At 41.0% G+C, this 15,198-nt stretch overlaps 1 protein-coding gene across 3 annotated transcripts; it reads left to right on the plus strand.

Annotated features, from left to right (window-relative positions):
* The first annotated feature begins 346 nt into the window (after window positions 1–346).
* ap4b1 (adaptor related protein complex 4 subunit beta 1) lies at window positions 347–13,742 on the plus strand. Of its 3 annotated transcripts, none has more exons than XM_058410482.1 (11): window positions 347–504; window positions 931–1,050; window positions 1,216–1,440; window positions 1,535–1,665; window positions 4,007–4,154; window positions 5,450–5,946; window positions 7,131–7,214; window positions 9,029–9,132; window positions 11,338–11,545; window positions 12,814–13,113; window positions 13,249–13,742. In XM_058410482.1, the coding sequence occupies exons 2-11, from the start codon at window positions 938–940 to the stop codon at window positions 13,656–13,658; spliced, it is 2,220 nt and encodes a 739-aa protein (XP_058266465.1). In that variant the 5' UTR covers window positions 347–504; window positions 931–937; the 3' UTR covers window positions 13,659–13,742. The 3 variants fall into 3 exon arrangements, with proteins under 3 accessions (XP_058266465.1, XP_058266467.1, XP_058266466.1); XM_058410484.1 differs by having other exon boundaries at window positions 13,252–13,742; XM_058410483.1 differs by having other exon boundaries at window positions 934–1,050.
* The last annotated feature ends 1,456 nt before the right edge of the window (window positions 13,743–15,198 follow it).

Genomic DNA, 15,198 nt, shown 5'->3' on the forward strand with positions numbered 1-15,198 from the left:
ATAAATACATTTCGTTTGTGAAAGCCACTTATTAATTTAGTAAATAAATAAATTTAGTTTATTAAAACCATTTATTTATTTAGTAAACAAACAAACAAATGGCTTTCACACACTAAAAATTTAAATAAAAAATAAATAAATAAAAAAAATCAATTAAAAATTAAAATTTCAAAAACAATTTTTTTCCCTTGTGGTGCCATTTATTTATTTTACTGGCACAGTTTAGCTCCACTTTGTCCACTTAGAGGAAATCATCCCCTTTATCTCCTTTATCCAATGATATAAAACCGTGGCTATCCTGGTGGGCGTGGTCGCTGAGGGCGCTATAGAAGACTTTTATATTGAATTGCACTGCAACCGGAAGCTTTACTCCTGTTTCCGGCTTCACGCCACAGACTCTTTACATAAACAAAAATGTATCCAGAGATTTAAAGCCTGTTTTCCACCCAATGTTTACATTTAAAAAATCGTAATAATTTTTATCGGGATTAAACAAATAATCAGGTAAGCTGTTGTTTAACTCTGTGATTAAAGGCTAAATTATGACAAATAGTCTAAAACCGAGAGTTTTTATTTGACGCTAGTTATCGCTAACCGGCTAATTAGCTGATGTCACGGCGTATCGTGTATCCTTTGGATATCCTGCACTACTTCCGGTTGCAATCTGATTGGCTGAATCAGGATGACGATCCGCCTAGCAATTGTTTAAATAGCAATCAATAGCAAGACAATCAAATTCTTTCTTTCTTTCTTTCTTTCTTTCTTTCTTTCTTTCTTTCTTTCTAGACTATTTTAAAGTATTTATAAATATGTAATAAGCAATAAAATACTTTTCTCTTGACTAAAAACTGAATTTTTAAATATGTTGCCATCCACTCACACAAATGTGGTGTGTGTGTGTGTGTGTGTCCGTGTCCTGTTTGCTTTCAGCAGGACGATGCCGTATTTCGGGTGTGAGGAGATGGTGAAGGACCTAAAGCGGGCACTGTCCAATCCAAATGTCCAAGCAGACCGACTTCGCTACAGAAATTACATCACACGGGTCATCAGGTCAGTGCTCTGGTAACAAGGACACACACACACACATCACAGTTCATTTACGATTTTATTAAATGAGCGTTTGCCCTATGACTGCTGCTTGCAGTATGATGTATTATTTTATGGAGTTTGTTCTTTTATATAAGAATGTCTGTGTGTATGCCATTTCATTTGCAGGTGTATGACGGAGGGCGTGGACGTGTCGAGCGTGTTTATGGAGATGGTGAAGGCGAGCGCGACGGTGGACGTGGTGCAGAAGAAGCTGGTGTTTCTCTACATGGTGACCTTCGCTGGCGTGAAACCCGACATGGCTCTACTGGCAATAAACACTCTGAGGAAGGACTGCGACAATCCCAACCCGATGATCCGTGGCCTGGCGCTCCGCAACATGTGCAACCTCAGGTACGGACGTCGAGAAACGAGCTTGTCGTGATGACATCACTGTGATGAGGTGCCCTGGTTTATTCTATTCTTCTCCTGTTTTCTTTGATTGCAGGATGCCCGGAATAATCGAGTACATCCATCAGCCTGTCATGAACGCTCTGAGGGATAAATCGTCGTATGTGAGGAGAGTGGCCGTGTTAGGATGCGCCAAAATACACAGCCTCCAACCCAATGCAGAGATCGGTACTAAAGTGAAGACATAGTGTCCAGACAGTCAGAGTGTACAACTGTTACAGCTCGCTTCTGTACTGAAGATTATCACACGTCTGCTATACCAGTGAAATAATGTGATTTTTTAAAATTTAACCTGAAGGAGAGAGGTTTGCATTCCCTCATAATACACCTCAAACTGGAATATGTAGATCAAATGCAGACAAATCTGGCTGACTTGTTTCCAGGACAACAGCAAGCTATGATAAGCTAAGCTAAGATAAGATAGAACTTTATTAATCCCGAAGGAAAAACACTGTGTGTGAGATATTACAGAAAGACGTTAATATTAGATATAACACATTTAGTAACATAAAACATGGATAATTCTTTCACGTACACTACTGGTCAAAAGTTTTAGAACACCCCAATTTTTGCAGTTTTTTTACTGAAAATTATTCAGTTTAATGTCTCATTGCACTCTGAAATGAAAGCATAGTACAAATAAGCAACTGGAGTTAAAAAAGAAATCATGGAATCAATTTATAGACCAAAATGTATTCTAAACTTTCGACTCATCAAAGTAGCCACCTTTGGCAGATATAACAGCTGAACACACTCGTGGCATTCTTTCTACAATAGAAATCAAATATTCTTCAGAAAGTTCTTCCCAAATCTGTTGCAGAAGTTTCCATAAATGTGTGGCACTTGTAGGTTGCTTTGCTTTCACTCTTCTGTCCAGTTCATCCCAAACCAGCTCCATGGGGTTTAAGTCTGGAGACTGTGCTGGCCACTCCATGTTTTCAAGCTTACCATCTTGTTCTTTTTTCCTGAGGTAGTTCTGGCATAGCTTGGACTTATGTTTTGGGTCATTATCTTGCTGTAGGATGAACCCCTGACCAACTAGGTGCATACCAGAGGGTATTGCATGGCGCTGCAGAATGCTGTGGTAGCCGTTTTGGTTCAGGGTGCCTCTCACTCTGTACAAGTCACCGACCCTGGATCCAGCAAAACAGCCCCAGACCATCACACTTCCTCCTCCATGTTTGACAGTTGATGCCACACACTGTGGAGCCATCCTTTCACCTACTCAACGGCGTACAAAGATCCTGCATGATGAACCGAAGATTTCAAATTTTGATTCATCAGTCCATAATACCTTCTTCCAGTCTTCAGTAGTCCAATGGCGGTGTTTCATGGCCCAGGCAAGCCTCTTTGTCTTATTCTGACGTCTTAGTAATGGCTTTCTTGCTGCAACTCGTCCTGTCAAACCTGCAGCTCGAAGTCTTCTCTTCACAGCTGAAACTGAGACTTGCTTACTACGACCACTATTAAGCTGTGCTTGAAGCTGTTGTCCTGTGAGCTGCCTATCACGCAAGCTGTTCACTCTCAGAAACTTGTCCTCTGATTCAGTTGTGGCTTTGGGTCTGCCAGACCTCTTCCTGTCAGAGTTTGCCCCAGTTTCTGAGTGCCTTTTGATGGTGATGGAAACTGTACTCACTGACACCTTGACTTTCTTTGCAGTTTCTCTGTAGGAAAGACCTACATTTTTAAGTGTTATGATGGTCTGTCTCTCTTCCATTGTTAATTGCCTTTTTCTCGCCATTTTTGTAGCAACACACTACTTTCTGCAGTACAATAAGTAAGTTCAACTGATGCTCACGAGGGTATGGTACCACAGTGTGTTCCAACACTGCTTTTATGCAGACAGAGGGGGTTGTAAGTAATCCAGAAAAGTTGGAACACCTTTAGGAATTAGTAGCACCAGCTTTCAAGGCTTGATCAACCTCCATTGCTGCAGAACAGCTTTAAATTGTTAACCCATTTTGTGTTCCCTGAAAAAGGCCTTTTTGTATAATTCTGAAATGTACATTATTTTTCAGTTTTGGGGAACCTTACCTTTTTTTTTAACCTCTGGCAGTTCACCACTTACCTTTGTACCATTTCACGCTATTCATTGGACTTGAACGACTTGAATTGCAGTAAATAACTGGAAAAATTTGGGGTGTTCTAAAACTTTCGACCGGTAGTGTACATATTAGAAAATTGTGTGTTATTTAGAATTACAGATTATTCAGTATGTGTAGAACAGTTTTGAACCACAAGGGGGCGACAAAGTCTCAGTCACGCTAATAAACATGACAGAATACAGAAGAAATACAGAAAGCACTAATAAATATCCTGAAGATATTGAAAATATTGAAAACACACACTCTTTCTTTCTTTCTTTCTTTCTTTCTTTCTTTCTTACTTTCTTTCTTTCTTTCTTTCTTTCTCACCCGTTGCTTATTTACTTGGAGGCTGTTTGTTCTTGATGTTGATGTTGATGATGATGATGATGGTGTGATGATGCTGATGATCGTCTTTGCTGCAGATGGTGGCATGGTGAATGAGCTGTACTCTCTGCTGAGAGACCCTGACCCTGTAGTGATGGTAAACTGTCTGCGTGCACTAGAGGAGATTTTGCATCATGAAGGAGGCGTCGTCATCAACAAGCCCATCGCACACCATCTCCTCAACAGGTCTGATTCTACACTGCTCTCCTGTCTGTGTGGGATTTTCTTTCTGGACAGAATCAGCTGAGATGAATCAGGATGTCTCAGTAACTGTCAGTCAAAATGAAGGGTCTCTGTGCTTGTCAGTCTCAATGAAGGAGGTGTGGCCTCTGTGCCTGTCAGTCTCAATGAAGGAGGTGTGGCCTCAGTGTCTGTCAATCTTAATGAAGGTGTGGCCTCTGTGTCTGTCAGTCTTAATTAAGAGGGAGTGGCCTCTGTGCCTGTCAATCTTAATGAAAGGGGAGTGGCCTCTGTGCCTGTCAATCTTAACAAAGGAGGTGTGGCCTTGGTGTCTGTCAGTCTTAGTAAAGGAGGTGTGGCCTCTATGTCAGCCTCAGTGAAGGAGGTGTGGCCTCTGTGCCTGTCAGTCTTGGTAAGGGAGGTGTGGCCTCTGTGCCTGTCAGTCTCTGTGAATGAGGTGTGGCCTCTGTGCATGTCAGTCTCAGTGAAGGAGGTTTGGCCTTTTTGTTCGTTAGTCTTAGCGTAGGAGTTGTCACCTCTGTATCTGTCAGTCTTAATTAAGGGGGTGTGGCCTCTGTGTCTGTCAGTGTCAGTGAAGGAGGTGTGGCCTATGTGCCTGTCAGTCCAACTGAAGAAGGCATGGCCTCTGTGCCAGTCAGTCTCAGTGAAGAAGGTGTGGTCTCCAGGTCTATTAGTATTAAAGAAGGAGGTGTGGCCTCTGTGTCTGTCAGTCTTAATTAGAGTTGTGTGGCCTCTGTGCCTGTGAGTTTCGGTGAAGGATGTGTGGCCTCTGTGTCTGTTAGTTTTAATGTAGGAGGTGTGGCCTCTGTGCCTATCAGTCTTAATTAAGGGAGTATGGCCTCTGTGACTGTCAGTCTCAGTGAAGGAGGTGTGGCCTATGTGCCTGTCATTCCAACTGAAGGAGGCCTGACCTCTGTGCCTGTCAGTCTTAATTAAGGAGGTGTGGCCTCTGTGTCTGTCCGTCTCAGTGAAGAAGGTGTGGCCTCTGTGACTGTCAGTCTCAGCAAAAGAGGTGTGGCATCTGTGCCTGTCAGTCTCACTGAAGGAGGTGTGGCCTCTGTGTCTGTCAGTCTCAGTGAAGGAGGCGTGGCCTATGTGCCTGTCAGTCCAACTGAAGGAGGCATGGCCTATATGTAAGTCACAGTGAAAGAGGTGTGGCCTTTGTTTTAAATGTAACTTTTGTTCATGTATTGAGACTTTGTATTGATTATAATATTGTCTCAGAAAAAGTTTATAAACATTGTGTTATTTATCTCTAATAATTTTGTCCTCCATTCTAGGCTGAAGGATTTAGACAGCTGGTCACAGAGTGAAGTTCTAACGTTCCTTCTGCGTTATCGTCCCCGTAACGATGACGAGCTCTTCGACATCCTCAGCCTGATCGACACCTTCCTGCTCAGCGCCCAGCCACCAGTCATGGCCGCCACAGTCCGCCTTTTCCTGCATCTAGCCGCCGCCCACCCTACAGTGCAGGCTGACGCCCTCATGCGTGCTCGGGGCCCCCTACTGGCCGCCTGTGGTGCTGCGGCGCGGGAAATGCGCTTTACCGCGCTCTGCCACGTGCAGCAAGTCCTCCGCAGTCAGCCGACCGCATACGGCAGCCATTACAAACGCTTCTTCTGCGCCTTCTCTGAACCGACCTACGTTAAACTCCGCAAAATGGAGATTCTGGTGGAGCTGGTGAACGACGAGAACGTAGCGCTGATCCTGGAGGAACTGAATAGTTACTGCACAGACGTCTCTACTGAACTAGCGCAGGCTGCCATTAAGGCAATAGGTAACTCTCTGAGTCTGTTTAACATACACACAATGCAATACACACACATTTATTCTTAATCTGATATACGTTTATCGACATACAGGTTTGTGTATTTACAGTTGTTTTTTTTTTAAAAAGGCAAACATTTATGTTTCTTTTGGATATATTTGAAATTACTTTAAAATTCTATTTGAATGCATATGAAGCGTTCGCTCTATCATCAGAGGAACATCTCACAGTAAGCATGCTGCCTTCACGCGTTATCTGAAGTATCATAAATATGAGTTTCCCTCTAGAAAGTAGCACATAAACCAGCCCTCAGGTCGTAATTATGACCAGGAAACTCTGAGATCATTTTGAAACCCTGAGTTTTTCCGAGATGGGAGGAGTGCTAAACTTACAATATGGAGGATCAGATTACACTTTCTGCTCTTAATGAACTTTGTTCATATCCATATATGTAGATCATCAACCTTTCTATGCATGTTGTACATTTTTACACCTTGTATTTGACCCAGATTTCATCATCTCTCAGTGACTTAGCTATCAAGAAATAAGGATGAGTAAAAAGAAAAGAAATACGGATAAATGAACCTGGCGTCATCCGTGTTTCATGTTCTTTCCGGCTACAATGCATGTAAAAAATGCCATGCTCGTAATTACCGCTCCAGACGTGGGAGCACAGCACACGAAGGCAGGGTTAATATTGATATTTTTAACAACGATTCAGATTCACAAAGAAGTCGAATGAAACGTATTACAACGTTTCACAAAACGTTTCTCAAAGCCATCTTTGACACCTTCTCATCTACACCAAAGCCACTTCCACTTTTGGATGTTCATTTGACTCTGTGTGTGTGTATGTGTGTGTGATGGAAGATTTCCCTAGGTTTGTCACACCTACACAACAGCTGTGTTTTTGTTTGTAACTTTGTCTATGCATGAAACCTTGCATAGTTTCAGAAGGAAGAACCGCAGACGATTTTAAACTATTGGTTTATTTACTGTTTGCAATCACTCTTTTATTCATTTTAACCATTTCTATCATGCCATGTGTCTGTCTGTAGGAGTGATATGACCCGATCCATGCTTATGAAATGGAATAGTAAAAAAATCATTGAAGATTAGATAAATTAAGATAGACTTGCTGGGAAACGGTCCTTGGCTGACTGACTGATTAAAACCCCTGTCTTGCTGTGAAGGTCGTATCGGGAGGACGTATACTGAGAAGTGTTTGGAGATCCTGACAGGATTATTGGCACTAAAGCAAGAACATATCACTTCTGGTAAGAGATAATACACACACACACACACACACACACACGCTTCACTGAAGCTATTCATGCTTTACTGAAGCCTTTCACCACTCTTTAATTTCCTCATTTTAACAGTTTTATTCAGGAGCTGCTAATATTAATGTTTCAGGATCATAATCAATACCTATGCTATTATTACTTATTCTGTTTTTTTTACCAAATATCGCCGCTCTTACAAGCTTACAAGTTGTCGGTACATTCAGTCTGTAAAGATCTGCCCTTTCGCAGAAGGACACATGTTATTGCTGCCTTCTCAGTCGACTTTTCAGGACTCTGAAATCTGACTCCTCTTGTCTTGTGAAACCTCAGTAGAGCCTAACATTCTGTAAATGAGACCGAGTTTAGCCAATCAGGTGACGGCAGACATAATCCAAGGCTTTTACTTTCCTTTTAAACATTATAAAACCTTTCTCCAATTTTTAGGCACTGACCTTTGACTTTTATTATTAAAAGAAAGGGTTTATTTACCGGCCATTAAATTAAATAGAACTTTAATAAGACATATTATCATTTTTACATTAACATGTGAATCGGTTTAACGTCATGTACTTAAAACCTTATTTTCCACAATTTTTCCATTACAGTTCAAGATTAAAACATTCATATATTTAATATGTATGTAAAAATCTCCCAAGGATTTCCAAAGAGTGCAGTTTTACCTGATAAGGTCACCGAGATATGCAAATAATCACTTACAAGAGTAATAATAGTTACTCAGATTTCCTCATGGAATTAGCATGGATGCTAGTCAGCCAACATGCTGTTTGTGGGTTAAAAAAAATCTCTACCCTAGTCCTTGTTAAACACAGATATTTGTTGAGATTAGTTCCTTTATTTTAATGATCAAATGTACACCGATCAGGCATAACATTATGAGCAGTGGCAGGTGAAGTGAATAAGACTGATGATCTCCTCATCATGGCACCTGTTAGTGGGTGGGATATATTAGGCAGCAAGTGAACATTTTGTCCTCAAAGTTGATGTTAGAAGCAGGAAAAATGGACAAGAGTAAGGATTTGAGCGAGTTTGACGAAGGACCAAATTGTGATGGCTAGACCACTGGATCAGAGCATCTCCAAAACTGCAGCTCTTGTGGGGTGTTCCCGGTCTGCAGTGGTCAGTATCTATCAAAAGTGGTCCGAAGGAAGGAACAGTGGTGACCCGGCGATAGGGCGGGCAAGGCTCATTGACGCACGTGGGCCCGTGCGATCCGATCCAACAGATGATCTACTGTTGCTCAGATTGCTGAAGAAGTTAATGCTGGTTCTAATAGAAAGATGGCAGAATACACAGTGCAGGATGGGTCAGGGCTGTTTAGGCAGCAAAAAAGGGACCTTCACAATATTAGGCAGGTGGTCATAATGTTATGCCTGATCAGTGTTTTCCTGCATTTAGTACTTAATAGTGATAATAGTGATATTTTTTAAATAGTATGTTAAAATCAGGTCATTTATAAACGATATAAATTAGGCTTAACAGATCATTTGTATCCATATAGACCTGTATGATGCAGTTGCTTATACCTCAGCGCTGTTGAATTCTTAAATCTGATTGGTCAGAAGATGCTGATTAATTTTCTTTATCTCTGACTGTAGTTCCAGCTACCATTAAATCCCAGATTTATATTAATGTAAGTTTTTGTTTCTATAGAAACAGCTCAGGAATTTGTATAATTGACACTCCACATAATTGAACTTTAATAATAAATGTTTAGGAAAAATTTATAGTTTTTAAACAACAGTATACTATATTGTTTGTGTGTGTGTGTGTGTGTGTGTGTGTAGCTGTGTTACAGACGTACAGAGATCTGGCATGGTTTTGCCCCCAAAGCACCACAGCTGTGTGTCATGCCGTCGAGGGGTGTGATGATCTCCCTCAGGATGATGAGGTAGACAAACACGATCCACGCATTTTGCCATGTTTTATTCTGTACATAGTTCTATAGACACCCGAACACAGAAGAACGAGGAAAAGAAGTCGGAATTTGCAAACTGATCATTATTCCGTCTGTCTGCCTTTTGTGTGTGTCTCCCTAATTTGCATTACCTGACCTGTGTAAACTGATTTGCATATATTTACATGTTGAAATTTCTCTTTGCCAAGTTTAGATGGTGTGTCTGTTGCGTACAATGGGCCTTTTTTCTTTCTTTTCCTGAATGGAAAAGGATTCAGATGAGTGTTTGATCAGGTGAACGCTAAAGGTGTGTCAGGTGAATGTTTTAGATGGATGTGGAAGTAGGCATTAAATAAACGTTAGATGAACGTTAGATTTACATTAGATGGCCACTGGATGAGCATTAGATGGGGGTTAGATGAATGTTAAACAGACTTTAGATGAGTGACGGTTAAGCAATAGATAGACTTTGAGTATTAGAAAGATGACAGATGAGTGCTGGATGAAATGGAGATGGACCTTAGATAAGTGCTCGATGAACGTTAGGCAAACATTAGATGAATGCTGAATGAAAGTTAGATGAGTGAAGGATGAATGTTACATGAGTGCTGGATGAACGTTAGATGAGTGCTGGATGAACATTATATGAGTGTTATTAGGTGCATTAGGTGAATGTTATATGGACGTTCAGTAAATGTTCGGTGGATTTTAGATGGACTTTAGAGAAGAGTTGCATGAATATTAGACAGTCGTAAGTTGATTTTGGATGAACGTTAGAGGAGTGTTGGACAAACGTTAGATGAATGCTGGATGAACGTTAGAGAAGTGTTAGACAAAAGTTAGACGAGTGCTGAATGAATGTTATATGAATGTTAGAGGAGTGTTAGAAGAACGTTAGACGAATGCTGGATGAACGATAGAGGAGTGTTGGGTGAACGTTAGATGAATGCTGGATGAAAGTTAGATGGGTGCTGAATGAATGTTATATGAATGTTAGAGGAGTGTTAGAAGAACGTTAGACGAATGCTGGATGAACGTTAGAGGAGTGTTGGATGAACGTTAGAGGAGTGTTGGGTGAACGTTAGATGAATGCTGGATGAACGTTAGATGGGTGCTGAATGAATGTTAGAGGAGTGTTAGAAGAACGTTAGATGAATGCTGGATGAACGTTAGAAGAGTGTTGGATGAACGTTAGAGGAGTGTTGGGTGAACATTAGATGAATGCTGGATGAACGTTAGAGGAGTGTTGGGTGAACATTAGATGAATGCTGGATGAACGTTAGAGGAGTGTTGGTTGAACGTTAAATGAATGCTGGATGAATGTCGATGAGTTTTAGATGAATGCTGGAGGAACGTTAGATAAGTATTTGATGAACGTTAGACGAATGCTGTAAGAATGTTAGAGGAGTGTTGGACGAACATTAGACGAATGCTGGATGAACATTAGAGGACTGTTGGATGAATGTTAGACGAATGCTGGATGAATATTAGAGGACTGTTGAACAAACGTTAGACAAATGCTGGATGGACATTAGATGAATGCTTGATGGACGTTAGCAGGATGCTGGATGAACATTAGACAGACGCTAGACGAGCATTAGGTGAATGTTATATGTGCGTTAGGTAAATGTTGGGTGAATTTTAGATGGATGTTAGATAAGCGTTGCTTGAATTTTCGATGAATGTTAGGAGTGTTAGAAGAACATTAGACGAATGCTGGAGGAACGTTAGACGAATGCTGGAGGAACGTTGGGGGAGTGTTAGACGAAAGTTTGATGTATGCTGGATGAATGTTAGAGGAGTGTTTGTTGAACGTTAGATGAATGCTAGACGAATGCTGGATGAACGTTAGAGGAGTGTTGGACGAACGTTAGACGAATGCTGGATGGACGTTAGACGAATGCTGGATGAACATTAGACAGACGCTAGACAAGTATTAGGTGAATGTTATATGTGCGTTAGGTAAATGTTGGGTGAATATTAGATGGACATTAGATAAGCGTTGCATGAACGTTAGACGGTCGTTAACTGAATTTTGGATGAGCGTTAGATGTTAGACCAGAACGTTAGATGGATGTTAGGTGAGTGTTGGATGGATGTTAAATGAGTAAACATTGTTACTATGACTTTGCTTTTGAAGTCATTGCTGTTCTTCCCTTTATAAAAAGGACTGAATTTCTCTCTCCTGCTCCTTCTCAGGGAAAACAGGCTCTGTTATGGCTGCTTGGAGTTCATGGTGATCAGATCAGTAACGCCCCCTATGTGCTGGAGGGCTGCATAGATGGAATAAAGATGGAGATTTCCTCTGCAGTAAAGATGGAACTGCTCACAGCATCGGTGAAATTATTTCTGTCTCGGCCAGCAGAGACTCAGGACATGCTGGGGCGTCTCTTGCACTACTGCATTGGTGCGTAAGACGTAAAGATAAAAAGTTACCATGTTTAGTTAGATCATTTAACTCAGCTCACTAATAACTCACTAATTTGTCTTTGTTATACACTAACTCACTGTTTACATCAGTGACGAACGTGCTAGTAACATAGCACACAGTCCTGCCTGAGTTTAACTGTTCACACACACACACACACACACATTCATACCTATAAGACTTGCCCATACATGCTAACAGCATTGTGGAAGAAGCTTTTCTGCAGCCCAGCTTTAGATGAGTGTTAGATGGACTTTAGATAAATGTTAGCTGAGCGTTAGATGAGTGTTAGATTGACATTAGATGAGCGTTAGCTGAGTGTTAGATGGACATTAGATAAAGGTTAGATGAGTGTTAGATGGACATTAGATAAATGTTAGATGAGCGTTAGCTGAGTGTTAGATGGACATTAGATAAAGGTTAGATGACTCTTAGCTGAGTGTTAGATGGACTTTGGGTAAGCGTTAGCTGAGTGTTAGATGGACATTAGGTAAAGGTTAGATGAGCGTTAGATGGACTTTGGGTAAGCGTTAGCTGAGTGTTAGATGGACATTAGGTAAAGGTTAGATGAGCGTTAGATGGATAAATTTAAGATGAGCGTTAGATTAGTGTTAGATGGACATTAGATAAACGTTAGATGAGCGTTAGCTGAGTGTTAGATGGACATTAGATAAAGCTTAGATGAGTGTTAGATGGATATTAGATAAAGGTTAGATGAGTCTTAGCTGAGTGTTAGATGGACTTTGGGTAAGCGTTAGCTGAGTGTTAGATGGACATTAGATAAACGTTAGATGAGCATTAGCTGAGTGTTAGATGGACATTAGATAAACGTTAGATGAGCATTAGCTGAGTGTTAGATGGACATTAGATAAACGTTAGATGAGTGTTAGTCAGATTACATGAACGTTAGATGAGCGTTAGATGAGTGTTAGTCAGATTACATGAACGTTAGATGAGCGTTAGATGAGTGTTAGTCAGATTACATGAACGTTAGATGAGTGTTAAATGGGAATATCAGAAAAGACAATAACAATTTACCCAGAAGGCACTGCTGTGCTCTAAAACACTTTACTGTTAAAAACCAAGATGTATCTCTCTCTCTCTCTCTCTCTCTCTCTCTCTCTCAGGAGCTGCAGGCTCACTCAGTGTTGCTTGGAGCACTCAGATAGATTGCCTTGTGAATGTAGGGTGAATATATACAGAGATCAGCGTGTCATTTGGAGTTTCTAATTCTGTTTGTTCCACAGAGGAGGACAGTAATATGTGTGTGCGGGATCGAGCTCTGCTGTACTACAGACTCCTGCAGTGTGGCGTGAATGAAACCCGCAAGGTTCTCCTGGGACCTAAATCCGACCCGTCCATGACCATTATTACTGGACCAACCGAGGAACCTGTCAATCACTGGGCTTCCAGTTTTAACACACTGGATCCCCTTTTAGGAGCCGAGAGTCGTGCGCAGGACGTTCCTGCTGAGATCTCGGATGGAGGCGGGGAAATCAGAATACATGATCCGGATCAGGACTATCAGAATGGAACCCTGAGTGAAGGTAAGCTAGATGTGCCTTTTGCTTTCTGCTTAGCATAAATACAGGTTTTAATATAATATGAATATGCAACTTATCAGCACTATGCTAATGCTAGACTGCTAGATCATAGAACATTTCCGTTCCTGTCCACGTTAGCAGGAGACACCGAAGGTACACCTCTGACCTCAGAAGAACCAATGCTATCTCTGAATCCTCTGGTATCCCATGATGCCTTTGAGAAGCTGTGGATGGAGCTACAGGCGGTGCGTTGTCAGTGTCTGGGCGTCCCTCGTCCCTCCGTCTCACCTGACACTCTTAACTCCGCCTTCCAGCTGGTGAAGATCCAGATCTTGGCGTATAGTCGAAGCGATGCTCGGCCCTGGAAGCTCTACATGTACAGCTGGAGCAGTGGCAGCGTGATCCTCGCCGAGCTCCTGCAGGACGGAGCTGACGGCAACCTCTCACTGTCCATCAAACAACACCCTGAGGAGCGGGAAGCAGTCGAGGGCTTCGTGTCTGTGGTCTTAAACGTCCTGCGCACTCTGAGCTCCGCGAACTCAAACTGACTCATCATGTATTTACTTCTGAACCCCACTGACTGCTTATTTTAATGACCTTTTTATTAATAAATAAATTCATTTTTATTTAAAGTAATGTGTGGTTTATTAACTTTACTTTTAATTCAAGTAGCTTGATCTCTTTGACAAAGAAAGACATGGGGAGAGAGACAGATGAGACAGACAGATGGAAAGATAGAGAGACAGACAGACAAGCAGCTAAAGAGAGAGGTAGTAAAACAGACAGAATAGAGATAGATAGGACATGAAAATTTAAATTAATGTTGACTGACATAAAGATAGATAGATAGATAGATAGATAGATAGATAGATAGATAGATAGATAGAACTAAACTGATAGATAAATAGAAAGACAAGCAGGCAGAACTAGATAGATAGATTTAAACAGTTTCTAAATGGATGCATAAACATAAATGATTTCAGACAGATATGTGGGTGTGTGTGAGAGAGAGAGGGATATGTACACAGTGTAAATATTAATGACAGGATGGAACATTTTATTCCCCTGTTGCTTCCTCTCTAACACAGGATTTATTACAATGACCCATGCAAACAGAATTATGAAGGTGTTTCAAGTCATTTATCCTCATTTATGGCCAAGTCGTAGAGGGAGGATGAGGGAGCGCAATCATCGACAGATGGACAGCTATTATTTTTATCATGTGTAGAGTAGAATTAGTATTTACTAACCCATGCAATGCTGCTGTCGGCTTTCAGCTAAGTCAATAATAAACTCAGAAACTACACTGACCTGTTAGTTCCTCAGCAGCTCTTGGTTGCACAATTCCTCGTGACTATAAACTGTTGTAGAAATGACATTATCTACAATTACATCATTTACTGTCCAGTGTCACCCAAATGAGGATGAGGTTCCCGTTCTGAGCCTGGTTCCTCTCAAGGTTTCTTCTTCATAATCATCTCAGGGAGTTTTTCCTCACCACCGTAACTCATTAAGAATAATTGTTGGTGATTAATAGCAACTTTAAACTTTAGCATTTTTATTATATGTTTCTATACTCCTGTAAAGCTGCTTTGAGAGAATGCCCATTGTTAAAAGCTCCATACAAATAAATGGAAGTGAACTGTAAGTGAAGAATGCTTTATTCTTGATAAATCAACAGCCAGCCTCAGCTGATTTGATTTAGGTTAATGTTTAAACTGGAGCTGGTTGCTCCGAGCTTGGTTTTTATCAGCCACTGTTTTTAGCTAGCAGCAAACTGTGATGTCATTGGGGTAACATATCTTTTTTTTACATTTAAACAGCTTCACAACAGTAAGAAAAGAAAACATGATATGGTGGTTCAGATATGTTTTCATATCTACTACAAAGGTGTCATTGCATGTAATCGATACTAATGATGTAAGTCGGTACTTGCTTTTCTTTCAGTTGTTTGTCCTTTTTTGCTGGTGGTTCTATGTTATTGATATCACCCTCATCCTTTCTGATGCAGTAGTAGATATCTGATAGCAGGACCTCAGAGTAGAGTAAACACTCCTGTTACAATAGCTACCAGAGATCATTAGAGGT

Source organism: Hemibagrus wyckioides, linkage group LG15 (assembly GCF_019097595.1).
Source record: "Hemibagrus wyckioides isolate EC202008001 linkage group LG15, SWU_Hwy_1.0, whole genome shotgun sequence".
NCBI lineage: Eukaryota > Metazoa > Chordata > Actinopteri > Siluriformes > Bagridae > Hemibagrus > Hemibagrus wyckioides.

Excerpts from the sequence above, each read along its gene's own strand:
- ap4b1 (XM_058410482.1), top strand. The coding sequence starts at position 938 with ATGCCGTATTTCGGGTGTGAGGAGATGGTGAAGGACCTAAAGCGGGCA. Across the intron at positions 5,947-7,130 it reads GGCTGCCATTAAGGCAATAG|GTCGTATCGGGAGGACGTAT; the intron begins GTAACTCTCTGA and ends CTTGCTGTGAAG. Across the intron at positions 11,546-12,813 it reads TCTCTTGCACTACTGCATTG|AGGAGGACAGTAATATGTGT; the intron begins GTGCGTAAGACG and ends TTTGTTCCACAG.